The 13778-nt window shown below is 42.8% G+C and overlaps 1 protein-coding gene across 2 annotated transcripts in view; it reads left to right on the top strand.

The window, feature by feature from the left end:
* Nucleotides 1-13778, top strand: part of LOC140466777 (histidine ammonia-lyase-like) — a 61436-nt gene that overhangs the window by 36206 nt on the left and 11452 nt on the right. For both annotated transcript variants that reach the window (XM_072562394.1, XM_072562393.1), the window contains 6 exons: nt 1433-1580; nt 5013-5108; nt 5200-5258; nt 6639-6719; nt 9467-9532; nt 10415-10580. In XM_072562394.1, coding sequence (XP_072418495.1) covers nt 1433-1580; nt 5013-5108; nt 5200-5258; nt 6639-6719; nt 9467-9532; nt 10415-10580 — 616 coding nt within the window. The remainder of the gene's footprint in view (nt 1-1432; nt 1581-5012; nt 5109-5199; nt 5259-6638; nt 6720-9466; nt 9533-10414; nt 10581-13778) is intronic.

Raw genomic sequence — 13778 nt, 5'->3', positions numbered from 1 at the left:
CAAGAATGTCCTTCCTCAAAAATGGAGATCAAAACTGCACACAATATTCTAGGTTTGGCCTCACCAAGGCCTTGTGTAACTGCAATAACATATCCCTGCTCCTATACTGGAAACCCCTCGCAATGAAGGCCAACATATCATTTGCCTTGTTTACTGCCTGCTGCATCTGCATGCTTAACTTCAGCAACTGGTGCATCAGGACACCTGCTGCACACTCTCCTCTTCCCAATTTACAGCTCTTCAGGCAGTTATCTGCCTCCTTGTTTTTGTTTCCAAAGTGACTAACCTCACATTCATCCAAATTATATTGCATCTGCCATTGATTTGCCCATTCACTCAACCTGTCCAGGTCATGCTGGAGGATCTTTACATCCTCCTCCCAGTTCACCCTCCCACCTAACTGCAAACTTTGAGATGTTACATTTAGTTCCCTCATCCAAATCGTTAATATATATTGTAAATAGCTGGAGTCCTAGCACCAATCCCTGTGGCACCCCATGAGTTACTGTCTGCCAATTTGAAAAGGACCCATTAATTCCTATACTTTGTTTCCTCTTTGCAAACCAGTTTCCTATCCATCTGAGTACACTTCCTACAATCCTATACGTTTTAATCTTGCACAACAATCTCTTACGTGGGACTTTGTCAAACACTTTCTGAAAGTCCAACTATGCCACATTAACTGGCTTCCAGTCCAACAGGATTGAACAGATTTGTCAAATATGATTTCTCTTTCATAAATCCATGCTGATTCTGTCTGATCATACCACTGCTTTCTAAATGCTATTCTATTAAATCCTTGATGATCAATTTGAGAACTTTCCCCACTACCATTATCAGACCGACTGTTTTATAACTCTCTGCTTTCTCTCTATCTTCCTTTTTGAATATTGGAGAGATATTAGCTACCCTCCAATCTGCAGGGACTGTACCAGAGTCTATAGAATCCTGGAAGGTGACCACCAATGCATCTGCTATTTCTAGAACCACTTCCTTAAGTACTCTGGGATGTAGATTATCAGGCCCTGGGGATTTATTCGCCTTCAACCCCAACAATTTTCCCAACACCGTTTCTCTACTAATATTGATCTCCTTCTGTTCTTCCCTCTCACTAAATCTTGCGTTCTTCAATATTTCTGGTATTTAATTTGTGTTCTCTTTTGTGAAGACAAACCAAGGTATGTATTTAATTGCTCAGCCATTTCTTTGACCCTTATTATACATGCCCCCATTTGTATCTGACGGGACCTACATTTGTCTTAACCAATCTCTTTCTCTTCAAGTTGATAAGAAAATCTCCACATGCTGAGAAGCGGTCTCTGTCCAGTTTAAGGGTTATGAATGCTGCCTACTTGCCGGGTCCTTTCCTGAGCGGTGCTGAGCATAGCTTGGTTGTGTTGCTGTTTGTGAGATGTGCTGGTTTCTCTCACAGGGACTGGCCCTGATCAATGGCACTCAGATGATCACGTCACTCGGTGCGGAGGCAGTGGAGAGAGCAACAGCAATAGCCAGACAGGCAGATATTATAGCAGCTCTCACTCTGGAAGTTCTGAAAGGCACCACCAGAGCCTTTGATAGTGGTGAGTGATCATTGGGGGCGACTGAATGTTTTATTGTGGGCTTTGACCTCCTGGGCTAAGGCATTGCACACACTCAACACGAAGCTAACCACCTGCAATACAGTTTTACAAAATTGCAACATATTATCATTGCTTAAATATTTATTTATTAAAGATAGTCTGCAATATGACACACACACACACACACACACACACACACACACAGTAAGGAGATAACTGAGACTTCTATATTTATTTAAAGGCACTGTGTTCTAGATGTAACTAAACACACTTTATTCTTACAACACAGTTAAAATACAAAAATAAAGAATTGGCATAACCTTAATTCTATTTGAATACTAAACAAGATGAGGAGGTGATGGCCTCATGGTATTATCACTAGAATATTAATCCAGAGACCCAAGTAATTTTCTGGGTACCCAGGTTAAATTTCAGCAATGGCACATAGTGGAATTTGAATTCAATAAACAAAGTCTGGAATTAAGATTCTTATGATGACCATGAAACCATTGCTGATTGTCAAGAAAAATCCATTTGTTTCTATAATGTCCTTTTGAGAAGGAAATCTGCCATCCTTACCTGGTCTGGCCTACGTGTTATTTCAGACCAACAGAAATGTGGTTGACTCTCAAAAACCCTCTCGGCAATTAGGAATGGGCAATAAATGCTGGCCTAGCCAGTGACCCCTTCATCTATGAATGAATTAAAAATATATATTATTTAATCATTAATCATTAACTGTTCCAATATAGGCAGCATGCCACAAACACAACCTTGGCAAAAATCCATATCAGCAAAACCATTCTGCTTCTCACATACTGAGTGTCTCTAGTCCAGAAAAAAGAAACTATCTGCCCCATTTGGTTTTTAATAGGAAGCCTTGCTGTCTAAGTCTCGAGCAGCTGAACACTTCAGATTTCTGCTTCAGCAGCAGAAAATCACCTCCTAACTGAAACCAAAACTAAAAACCTTCCTGGGTCTGTATTGAATTGAAAAGTGGAAAGCTTTGTCTTGCAAGCAATACAGGCAGATCAGAGTTAAATAGCATAGATAAGTAAATAATAGGTAAATCGCAGCAAAAACCAAAACACAGGTACAGGTGAATGCTATGAGTTTGTGAGTCTATTCAGTAACATCCTGCTGAAAGTCAATAATGAGTTCCTTGGTTTGGCTGGCAATGAGAGCTAGGTTGTTCTCGTCGCCATCTGAGATTTGACCGACTATGGTGGCGTCATCAGTGAACTTGAAAATGGCATTAGTCTAGTGTTTGGCAACGCAGTCATGGGTATACACTGAATACAGTAGGGGGTTGAGTACACAACCCTGGCAGGCTCCAGTGTTGAGTCTTAGTGAGGATAAAACATTGTCCCCAGTCTTCACTGATTGTGGCCTGTGGGTCAGGAAACTGAGGATCCAGTAGCAGAGAGTGGGGCTTAGTCCAAGGTCACTAAGTTTGTAATCAGTCTTGAGGGGGTAATGGTGTTAAAGGCTGAACTGTAGTCAATGAGTAGGATTCTTATGTAGCTGTTCTTGGTGTCAAGATGTTCTAGGGAAGTTTGAAGGGCAAGTAATATGGCATCTGATGTCAATCAGGCCAACAGATCCACAACTTGGAGTGGGGCAAGAATAGTGGGGAGGCTGGAGTTGATTAATGTCAAGATTAGAGTGGTGCTAGAAAAGCACAGCAGGTCAGTCAGCGTTCGAGGAGCAGGGAAAAATCAACGTTTCAGGCAAAAGCCCTTCATCAGGAATGAGGCATGCCATGACCAGCCTTTCAAAGCACTTCATGACCACTGAAATTAGGGCCACTGGGTGGTCATCATTGAGACATGCTGCATGAGACTTATTAGGCACAGGGATGATGTTGGCCCTCTTGAAACAGGCAGGGTCACTGGCCTGCTGCAGGGAGAGGTTGAAGATGTCTGAGCAGACCTCTGCCAGTTGACCTGCGCATGCTCTAAATGCACTGCCTGGTACTCCATTTGGTCCCATCACTTTCTTGGATTCACACAAAGGAAAACTGATCTGACCTCTGATGCAATGACGGTTGGGATAAGTTCATCAGGACTAGTCAGAATAGGTGCTCAAAGCGAGCATAGACAGTGTTGAAATGATCTGGGAGGGATGTGTCATCATCTGCTATCTTGCACTGTCTCTTTTTAGAAACCGTGATGTCATTCATTCCTTGCCATAGTTGTCGGGTGTCTGTCTGGGTCTCTAGTTTGGATCGGTATTGGTCCTTGGCTTTCTTAATGGCTCTGTGAAGGTCATACTTGGATTCCTTATATTTGAGTGGGTCTCCTGATCTGAAGGCCTCACACCTGGTTTTTAGCAGGTTCTGTATGTCCTGATTCATTCAGGATTTCCTGTTTCGGAACAACCAGATTGAATTCCTCAGTATGCAGTCCTCCGTATACTTGCTGATAAAGTCAGTGATGGTAGTGTATGAGCCTGACAACACCCATTCATGATTCCTTTGTCTCATTTTGAGGGGGAAAAATCCACCCAGAGATAATCCCAAGCTGTTTACCAACTGCCTGTCTAAAGAAGATATTCTGACACTACTATGGTAACCCCCTTCTGCAAGAGAAACAGCACACATCTCTCCTAAAACCACAGTATCATCCCATACCTAGGCCCCAGAATATATTAAAATAAAGATACCAGCTAATGCCATTCCACAGATAAATAATTAATCTCACTGGACAGGTGCTTCTTACCAACAATCCCATGAGCTCCTTGATAATTTGTGTTGCAAACGTTTCGTCCCCTGTCTAGGTGATATCCTCAGTGCTTGGGAGCTTCCAGTGAAGCGCTTCTGTGATGTTTCCTCCGGCATTTATAGTGGCTTGTCTCTGCCGCTTCCGGTTGTCAGTTCCAGCTGTCAGCTGCAGTGGCCGGTATATTCCCAGCTCGGCGAACAAAACCACAACAATGAGCACCTGAGCTACAAATCTTTTCCCAAACTTTGAGCTCCTTGATAAACCTGAGGGTCTGTTGGCAGAGGATGTTGTCCCTATCTCAGGCCAGGAAATCCAGATTCAAGTCCCGTCTCAGGATGTGTGATGGCCTCAGAAGTGTAGGAATATGTCAACGGATTGATTTTAAAATAGCACAGATGCTCCCTCAGGTTTGATCAGTCCTTCATGTTAGTAAGCTATCATACTGTCTGTTTGTACAACTCAGGGAAAGCTGGCCTCTCTCCACCCCTTTCCCACTACACCAGATTGAACAAATTCAGCAACATGGCATGCATTGTGCTATTGTAACCGCAATGAGATGCAATGGATCTATGGCTAGTTGCATTCTTCAACAAGCTGGCCACATGAAAGGCTTTTAATAACAGCCATAGAAGCCTGTATACAAATCTAACACAATGGCCGGCTGTTGGTTGTCTCTAGTGTTGAATCTGCTGTTATTCATGTGTTTTAGACATTCACAAACTGCGTCCTCATCCTGGCCAAATGGAGGTGGCTTTCCGATTCCGGTCACTGCTAGGTTCCGATCACCATCCCTCAGAAATAGCAGGTAAGCCCTTCCTAGACAAGGGGCCATTGAGGGTTATTTCTCAGCTCATTTCAGGCAGCTTTGTCTCACCATTGCAATGCTTCCTTCACAGAAAGCCACCGGTTCTGTGACCGTGTTCAGGATGCCTACACTCTCCGCTGCTGCCCACAGGTAAGCACCTCCCTATACTTACCTCAACCCTGTCAGAGTTCCCTTTGACTACTTTATCACTGTAATCTCACACCAGCACTTGTAGAGTCATGGACGGAGTCATACAGCATGGAAGCAGACCTTTTGGTGCAACTTCTCCATGCCAACTAGGTTTCTTGAACTGAACTAAACTGGTCCCATTTGCCTGCATTTGGCTCTTATCCATCTTAACCCTTCCTGTTTGTAAACCCATCCAGGTGCCTTTTAAATGTTGTAATTGTTCCAGCCTCCACCACTCTCCCTGGCAGCTCGTTCCATACACGCATCACCCTTTGCGTGAAAAAATTGCACCTCTGGTCCCTTTTAAATATTCTGCCTCTCATCTTAAACCTATGCCCTCTAGTTTCGGACTCTCCTACCCTGGGGAAAATGACTTTGGCTCTTCACCTTATCTATGCCCGTCATGATTTTATAAACCTCTATAAAGTCACCCTTCAGCCTCTCATGCTCCCAGGGAGAAAAGTCCCAGCTATCCAACCTCTCCTCCTAACTCAAACATGCCAGTGCTGGCAACATGCTTATAAATACTTTCTGTCCCCTTTCTAGAAATCTTTGAAGGAATATATGAACCAAGTGCAGGCAGATGGGACTAGTTTAGTTTGGGATTATGGTCAGTATAGACTGGTTGGAACGTAATGTGTGTTTTGCACTGTAATACCCTTCCTATAGCAGGGTGACCAGAATTGTACACAGTATACTGAAAGTGGCCTCACCGATACATTGTACAACATGACTGCACTGTACTCAATGCTCCAAACAATGAAGGCAAGCATGTTAAAAGCTGTCTTCACATCCTGTCTACAATAATTCACATGTGCAAACCACAATGAACTGGATCGTGTGTACTAAATTGCTGATTCTTCCTGGTTTCTGTTGTTAGAGAGTCTTACGTTTCTATGACATCTTTTGTAATCTCAAAGCTCCCACAGCCAATGAATTTTTGAAATGTGGTCACTCCAACGTGTATGAAACCCTACAGGCAGTTAGTAGAAACAGTCATAAACAACAATGAGTCAGCAACTGGATAATCTGTTTTTGGAACCTTGATGGATAAATGTTAGCTGGGACCCCATAGGGAACAACTTCGTGCCATGGGATCTTTTGAGAGGACAGACATTTCCTGCATTTAACACCTCCAAAAGGGGCACCACCAACAATACTCTGCATTACCAGTGTGTCTGTCAGGATCTTACTCTGTTCACACTGGGGCTTTGTACAAAAAAGGCTAAGTCAAAACACTGATGCTCATAGGAAAGCATTTTCAAAGAAGTGTTTATAGTACTAGCATTGTACAAGGGGTTGCTGACATTTGTTGGATTTAATTCATTTTTGTCTTTGCAGGTACATGGGGTGGTGAACGACACAATCACATTCGTGAAAACTATCATTGAGACTGAGATTAATAGTGCGACAGATAACCCGGTATCCTTTGTGAGTTTAGTGTAGCATAGTGTGAACTTTCCTCTTACAGACTTTGTCAACTCTGCGTGTACCCCAGAGAGACAGAGATAAGGTGAGACAATTATTGTAAAGGATGTATATTGAGATAAATTACATATATGGAGGTTAAATGGTATTTGGTGTACAACAAAAAAGGGCTGATTCTAAGCTTCAGTATACTGAACCATCCAAGCAAAAGGAAATCTCGAGGGGAGGATTACTAGAATCATAGAATCCCTACAATGAGGAAGTAGGCCAGTTGGCCCATCAAATCCACATTGACCTTCCAAAGAGCATCCCAGCCAGACCCACTCCTCTTACCCTGTAGCTTTGCATTTGTCATGGCTAATCCACCTAACCAGCATATCCCTGGACACTATAGGCAATTTAATGTGTCTAATCCACCTAACCTGCACATCTTTGGACTGTGGGAGGAAACCGTAATACCTGGAGGAAATCTATGCAAACACGGGGAGAATGTGAAAACTCCACACAGCAGTCATCTGAGAGTCGAATCAAACCCTGGTGCTGAGGTAGCATTGCCGACAACTGAGCCACTGTGCCATCCATATTCAATCATGGCTTTCAAAAGAGGATTGGACAGTTATTTGAAAAGAAAAACATGTTTCAGGGCTACAGGAATAAGATGGAGGAGTGGGTTAGCTGAATTCCCTTCCAGGAAGCGAACATAGACATGCCAGGTTGAGTAGTCTCCTCCTTTGCAGCAACCATTCTCAGGAGGAAGCCTTTAAGTCACTCAAGTCTGCAAAGTCATTCCTTTAGATCATGGACTAAACTAATTTTCAAATTACAAAGGGATTCTGAATGACCAAGTGAATGGTCAAAATTGTGGCCTTTGAAGTTCAATGTAAGCTAGTTTAAGGTTATCCATTTTGGAACAAAAAGGTAACTATCTTGGTTTCATAAGTTAAAACATATGAGAATAATAGAACAAGACGTGACCAGTGGTGTCCAACAAGTGTTAGAGTCTCAATTATTTACATTATTTATTAACAACTTGGATAATGTCATAGAAAGTCAAGCATCCAACTTTGCTGATGGCACACAGTTAGGTTGCATTGTAGACAGTGAAAGTTTCAAAGGTATATTGTTAGACTAGGTGAATGGGCAAAACAGTGGCAGATCGAGTTCAGTTGTAAGTGACTGTGAGATAATCCATTTTGGGCCAAGAAAGGATATGTAACTACCATGGGTTCATAACTGTCAATATCCTTCCCTAACAAAATTCTCTCAAACAACAGTTTTGAAAGTTTCAATAGCCCCCATGCACCCTCCCCACCAACATCAACAGCTTTGTAATGCCAAGTGTTACATATTTCAACTACCTTTGTGCTTGATGGTACTTCTGAATGAGAAGAAAGTGAGGCCTACAGATGGAGAGTCAGAGTCAAAAAGGGTGGAGCTGGAAAAGCACAGCAGGTCAGGCAGCATCCGAGGAGCAGTAGAGTCAATGTTTCAGGCATAAGCTCTTCATCTGGAATGTGGAGAGGGGAAAGGGGATGAGAGATAAATAGAGATGTGGGGGAGAAGGTAGGTGGGAAGGCAATAGGTAGATGCAGGTGGGGAGTAATTTTGATAGGTTGGTGAGGAGGGTGGAGCAGATAGGTGGGAAGGAAGATGGACAGGTGGGACAAGTCAAGAGGGCAGTGCTGAGTTGGAGGGTTGGATTTGGGATGAGGTGGGGGGAGGGGCTATTTAGAAACTAGTGATGTTGACGTTGATTCCATGTAGTTGAAAGATCCAAAGGCGGAAGTTGCGGTGTTCTTCCTCCAGTTGGCAGGTGGCTTGGATTTGGCGGTGGAGGAGGTCAGGACTTGCACGTCCTGAGAGGAGTGGAAGGGGAGTTGAGGCAGTCAGCCACAGGGCAGTGGGGTTGTTTGGTATATGCAGACCAGAGATGTTTTCTGAAATGCTCCATGAGTTACATTATTCATTTCTAAGATCACTCAGTTTTAAGTTCTGGATTCTTCTATCAAATGTGTTAATCATCTCAAAAAACACCAATTAGATGACATCTTACTTTTCCAATTTCAGCAGAATACATGCCTATTCTCTGTAATCTGTCTCCATCATTTAACTACTTTAGTTTCACTATCATTCAAGTGAATCAACGTTGCATTGAATAAGTAATCCAGAGACTTGAACTATGAATCCAGAAGCCTAGAAAAGTAGTGCAAGTAACAACATTTTCAATCCCAACAAGTCAGTCAGTTTTTGAATGAATCCAGATAAGAAGCAAATAAAATCTCTGAGCTTGTCACTCCTGCATCCTCCCTTTGTGTGCAGTTATTTTCCACCTGTGCGTAGGCAATGCACTGATCAAAGTCAGTGTGTGCCATTACACTTCACATCAATCAACTAGATGTCCCCAGTCCCCTTCCCATAGTAGGCTCCAGTCTGACAGGTGTGTACCGCAGTTCAACACTCTGCAGATCACATTTGCTACATTTACATCCCAGCTATTGTTGCAGATGATCCCCCAGACAAACTACAAGCGATCTTATGAAATAGGAACAGGAATCTATGATTAATGTTCTTCTGTCACACAGAACTTTGGGATTGATTTGTGTCAAGAGAAAATAAAAATTATTTGAAGTGTCTCAGTGCAACAATTAGTTCTGTGACTAAGTTTGCCTGGCCTCAGCATTAAGCTCCCAGTGACTATCATACCCACAGGTTGTAAACCTTAATATATTTATTTATTCAAGATGGTGTTTGCAGAAAGAGGGGAAACTATTTCTGGTGGAAACTTTCATGGAGAGTATCCTGCAAAAGTAAGTGTTTGCTACGCCCAAAATTGCTGGCACAAAGAACTATTAGAATTAGCTTTATTGTCACAAGCCGCTACTTATGACACCATCTTAGGTGTCAGAAATAACTTTCAGGAAAGAACAATTCAGACATTCAGAATTAGAAAGTGCCTTGATGGAACTCATAGGGAATATTTTTTTCACTGGTTGATGAATTGGTCAGACATTTCTTTCATCTTGAGAAGAACGAAGAGAGGGTTTGGGAGAAACTTCCAGAGGTTGAGATGTGGAATGTCTGACCAGAGACGGGGACAGAATTTGCAAAAGCTGGCAGCTGAAGATTGGAAGAACTGAAAGAGTATAATGAAAGGTCTCAGAAGTGGAACTGATTGTGTAATTCTTACAGGGAGATAGTACACAGTACTCAGACGATAGGCTGAATGGTCACCTGTGCTGTATGCTTCATAGAGTTCGTGATTTGGGTACTGCGCATTCTCCCTCAACTTATCAATGATGGGTAAAGCTCTAAGCCACGGACATCCTATAATTATTAGAGATATTAATCAGTCACTCATTAAGACTGTTGCTGAGAGATATTTTGTTGAATTTTCTCACCTTGCCCTCATCAGGACGATTTGCAAGAATACCAAAGAGAAAAATCACATTTATGAATTACAAAATGACAGTGCTAATTGGTCACTTTTTACAAAGGTATTAATTACTTTTATCATGTTTTTAAAATCATGACAATGTTTAAAGTGGATGAGAATGTATTTTGTTTTCATTCAATTTATTTTTAATGGTGAAAGGAAACCAAATGCCAGACAGAGTTGAGAAAGCAACATGGTATTGGTTCAGATCAGGCATCTCAGTCCTAGAGCCAATGAAATTCTTGTTGTCTCACAGGCCCTTGATTACCTGGCAATCAGTGTTCACGAGCTTGCTGCCATCAGTGAGAGGAGGATCGAGAGACTATGTAATCCGTCCCTGAGTGAGCTGCCTGCCTTCCTGGTTAATGAGGGAGGCCTGAACTCAGGCTTCATGATCGCTCACTGTACAGCAGCTGCCTTGGGTATGTCTTTCCACTCAGTTTCAGCATGAGTGGCTTTCATTAATGGTCTGTAGGTGCTGACCAAAACCTGGGTCACAAACATTGTCCCAAACAGGAATTCAAATTTTTGATACACAGAGATGGATGGGAATGTAGAAGTAACTGCAGCAATACAATGCTGTATCTATGAGGAAGCTGGATAGGCTAGGTGAAGGGGAATGCAGTGGGGGGTTCCGCTGATAAAACAAAATGTAATCAAGTGCAAGAGGGCAATGCAGCACCCCCTCAGTTTTGCATTAATGTACTGAACTTCAACTACATATTCAGCTGTCTGTACTGAGACTTGAACCCAATACCTTATGTTTCTGTGGAATGAGGGAATCCGTTTGCCCTCCTGTAGGAACGAGGTTGTTAAATTGGAAAGGATACAGAAAAGGTTTACAAGATGTTACCGAGACTGGAAGATTTGAGTTGTAAAGAGAGGGTGGGATATTTTTCCCTGGAGTGTCAGAGGCTGAGGGTGACCTCAGGTTTGTAAAATCATGAGGGCATGGATAGTCAAGGTTTTTTCCCCAGGGTAGGGGAGTCCAAAACTAGATTTAAGGTGAGAGGAAGAAGATTTAAAAAGGACGAGGGGCAACCTTTCATACAAAGGGTGGTGTGTGTGTGGAATGAGCTGCCAGAGGTGGTGGTGGAGGTGGGTACAGTTGCAACATTTATAAGGCATTTGGACAGGTCCTTGAATAGGAAAGGTTTAGGGAGGTATAGACCAAATGCAGACAAACAGGACCAGATTAATTTAGGACATCTGGTCAGCATTGACGAGCTGGACCGAAGGGCCTGCTTCCATGCTGTATCACTGTTTGTCTATAGCTCTATAACTGAGAATCTGATCTGGAGTTCACTCAGTGGTGCGTCCCAAATTAGATTCGATTACTTACGGTGTGGAAACAGGTCCTTCGGCCCAACAAGTCCACACCGACCCTCCGAAGAGCAACCCACCCAGACCCATTCCCCTACATTTACCCCTTCACCTAACACTACAGGCAATTTAGCATGGCCAATTCACCTAACCTGAACATCTTTGGATTGTAAGAGGAAACCCGCGCAGACACTGGGAGAATGTGCAAACTCCACACAGACAGTTACCTGAGGCGGGAATTGAACCTGGGTCTCTGGCACTGTGAGGCTGCAGTGCTAACCACTGCGCCACCGTGCCGCCCTGAGATTTAGAAACCACATCACTGCAATGGTCGGGAATCGAACGCCCCTGGGGCCAAGCTCTTCCAGGATTGCTACTACTTTAGGAGCTGCCTGTCCATGTGGAAAATTGCCCAATGTCCAGTTCATTTAAAAAAACAAACAAATCCAGTTGACCTAAATACTGCTTTGTTAGTTTAGTCATAGAGGCATATAGCACGGAAACACAGCATTCAGATCAACCAGACCATAATCCCAAACTAAACTAGTCCCAGCCACCTGCACTTGGCCCATATCCCTCCAAATATTTCTTATTTCATGCACTTTATCCAAGTATTTCAAATGTAACTGTACCCACATCCACTACTTCTTCTGGATGTTCATGCCACACACTAACCATTCTGTAAAGAAATAATTAATCCTCATGACTTTTTAAAAATCTTTCTCCTCTCACATTAAATAGGCCCCCTAGTCTTGAAATCCCCACCCCAGGAAAAGCATACCTGCCAATCACCTTTTCTATGCCCCTCATGATTTTAAAAACTGCTTTAAAATCACCCCTCAACCTCCGACACTCAAGTGAAAAGAGATTCCAGTCTCTTCTTTTAACTCAAACTCTCTATTTGCAATAACATCCTGGTAAATCTTTTATGAACCCACTGCAGCTTAATAATATCCTCCCTATGAAAGGCTTCACCAACGCCCTGTACAATCTCAACATAACTTCTCAACTCATATACTCAACGGTCTGAGCAATGGAATGCACTTACTGACCAATCAGCTGTCCACCAGGACAAAAGTATTGGAAAGGGTTATAAGAGATAGGATTTATAATCATCTAGAGATGAATAAGTTGATTAGGGATAGTCAACATGATTTTGAGAAGGGTAGATTGTACCTCTCAAACCTTATTGAGTTCTTTGAATAGGTGACCAAACAGGTGGATGAGGGAAAAGGGTTTGATGTGGTGTAAATGGATTTCAGTAAGGCATTTAGAGTCATATAGTCATAGAGATGTACAGCACAGAAACACACCCTTCGGTCCAACTCGTCCATGCCAACCAGATATCCCAACCCAATCTAATCCCACCTACCAGCACCCAGTCCCATATCCCTTCAAACCCTTCCTATTCATATATCCATGCAGATGCTTTTTAAATGTTGCAATTGTACTAGCCTCCACCACTTCCTCTGGCAGCTCATTCCATACACGTACCACCCTCTGAGTTAAAAAGTTACCCCTTGGGTCTCTTTTATATCTTTCCCTTCTCACCCTAAACCTATGCCCTCTAGTTCTGGACTCCACCACCCTAGGGAAGAGACTTCCTCTATTTATCCTATCCATGCCCCTCATGATTTTATAAACCTCTGTAAGGTCACCCCTCAGCCTCTAGCGCTCCAAGGAAAACAGCCCAGCCCATTCAACCTCTCGCAAATCGCAAGAATTCAACATTCTTGTAAATCTTTTCTGATCCCTTTCAAGTTTCACAGCATCTTTCTGATAGGAAGGAGACCAGAATTGCACGCAATTTTCTAACAGTGGCCTAACCAATGTCCCATACAGCTGGAACGTGACCTCCCAACTCTTGTATTCAATACTCTGACCGATAAAGGAAAGCATACCAAACACCTTCTTCACTATCCTATCTACCTGTGACTCCACTTTCAAGGAGCTATGAACCTGCACTCCAAGGTCTCTTTGTTCAGCAACACTCCCTAAAACCTGACCACTAAGTGTATAAGTCCTGCTCAGGTTTGCTTTCCCAAAATGCAGCACCTCACATTTATCTAAATTAAACTCCATCTGCCACTTCTCAGCTCATTGACCCATCTGATCAAGATCCCGTTGTAATCTGAGGTAACCTTCTTCGCTCTCCACTACACCTCCAATTTTGTTGTCATCAGCAAACTTACTAACTATACCTGTTAAGTTCACATCCAAATCATTTATATAAATGATGAAAAGTAGTGGACCCAGCACCAATCCTTGTGGCACTCCACTGGTCACAGGCCTCCCGT

The sequence above is a fragment of the Chiloscyllium punctatum genome, chromosome 44 (genome assembly GCF_047496795.1).
Source record: "Chiloscyllium punctatum isolate Juve2018m chromosome 44, sChiPun1.3, whole genome shotgun sequence".
In the NCBI taxonomy this organism is placed as follows: domain Eukaryota; kingdom Metazoa; phylum Chordata; class Chondrichthyes; order Orectolobiformes; family Hemiscylliidae; genus Chiloscyllium; species Chiloscyllium punctatum.
Note: the sequence above shows the minus strand (reverse complement) of the source record. Positions and strands in the feature narration are given on the sequence as shown.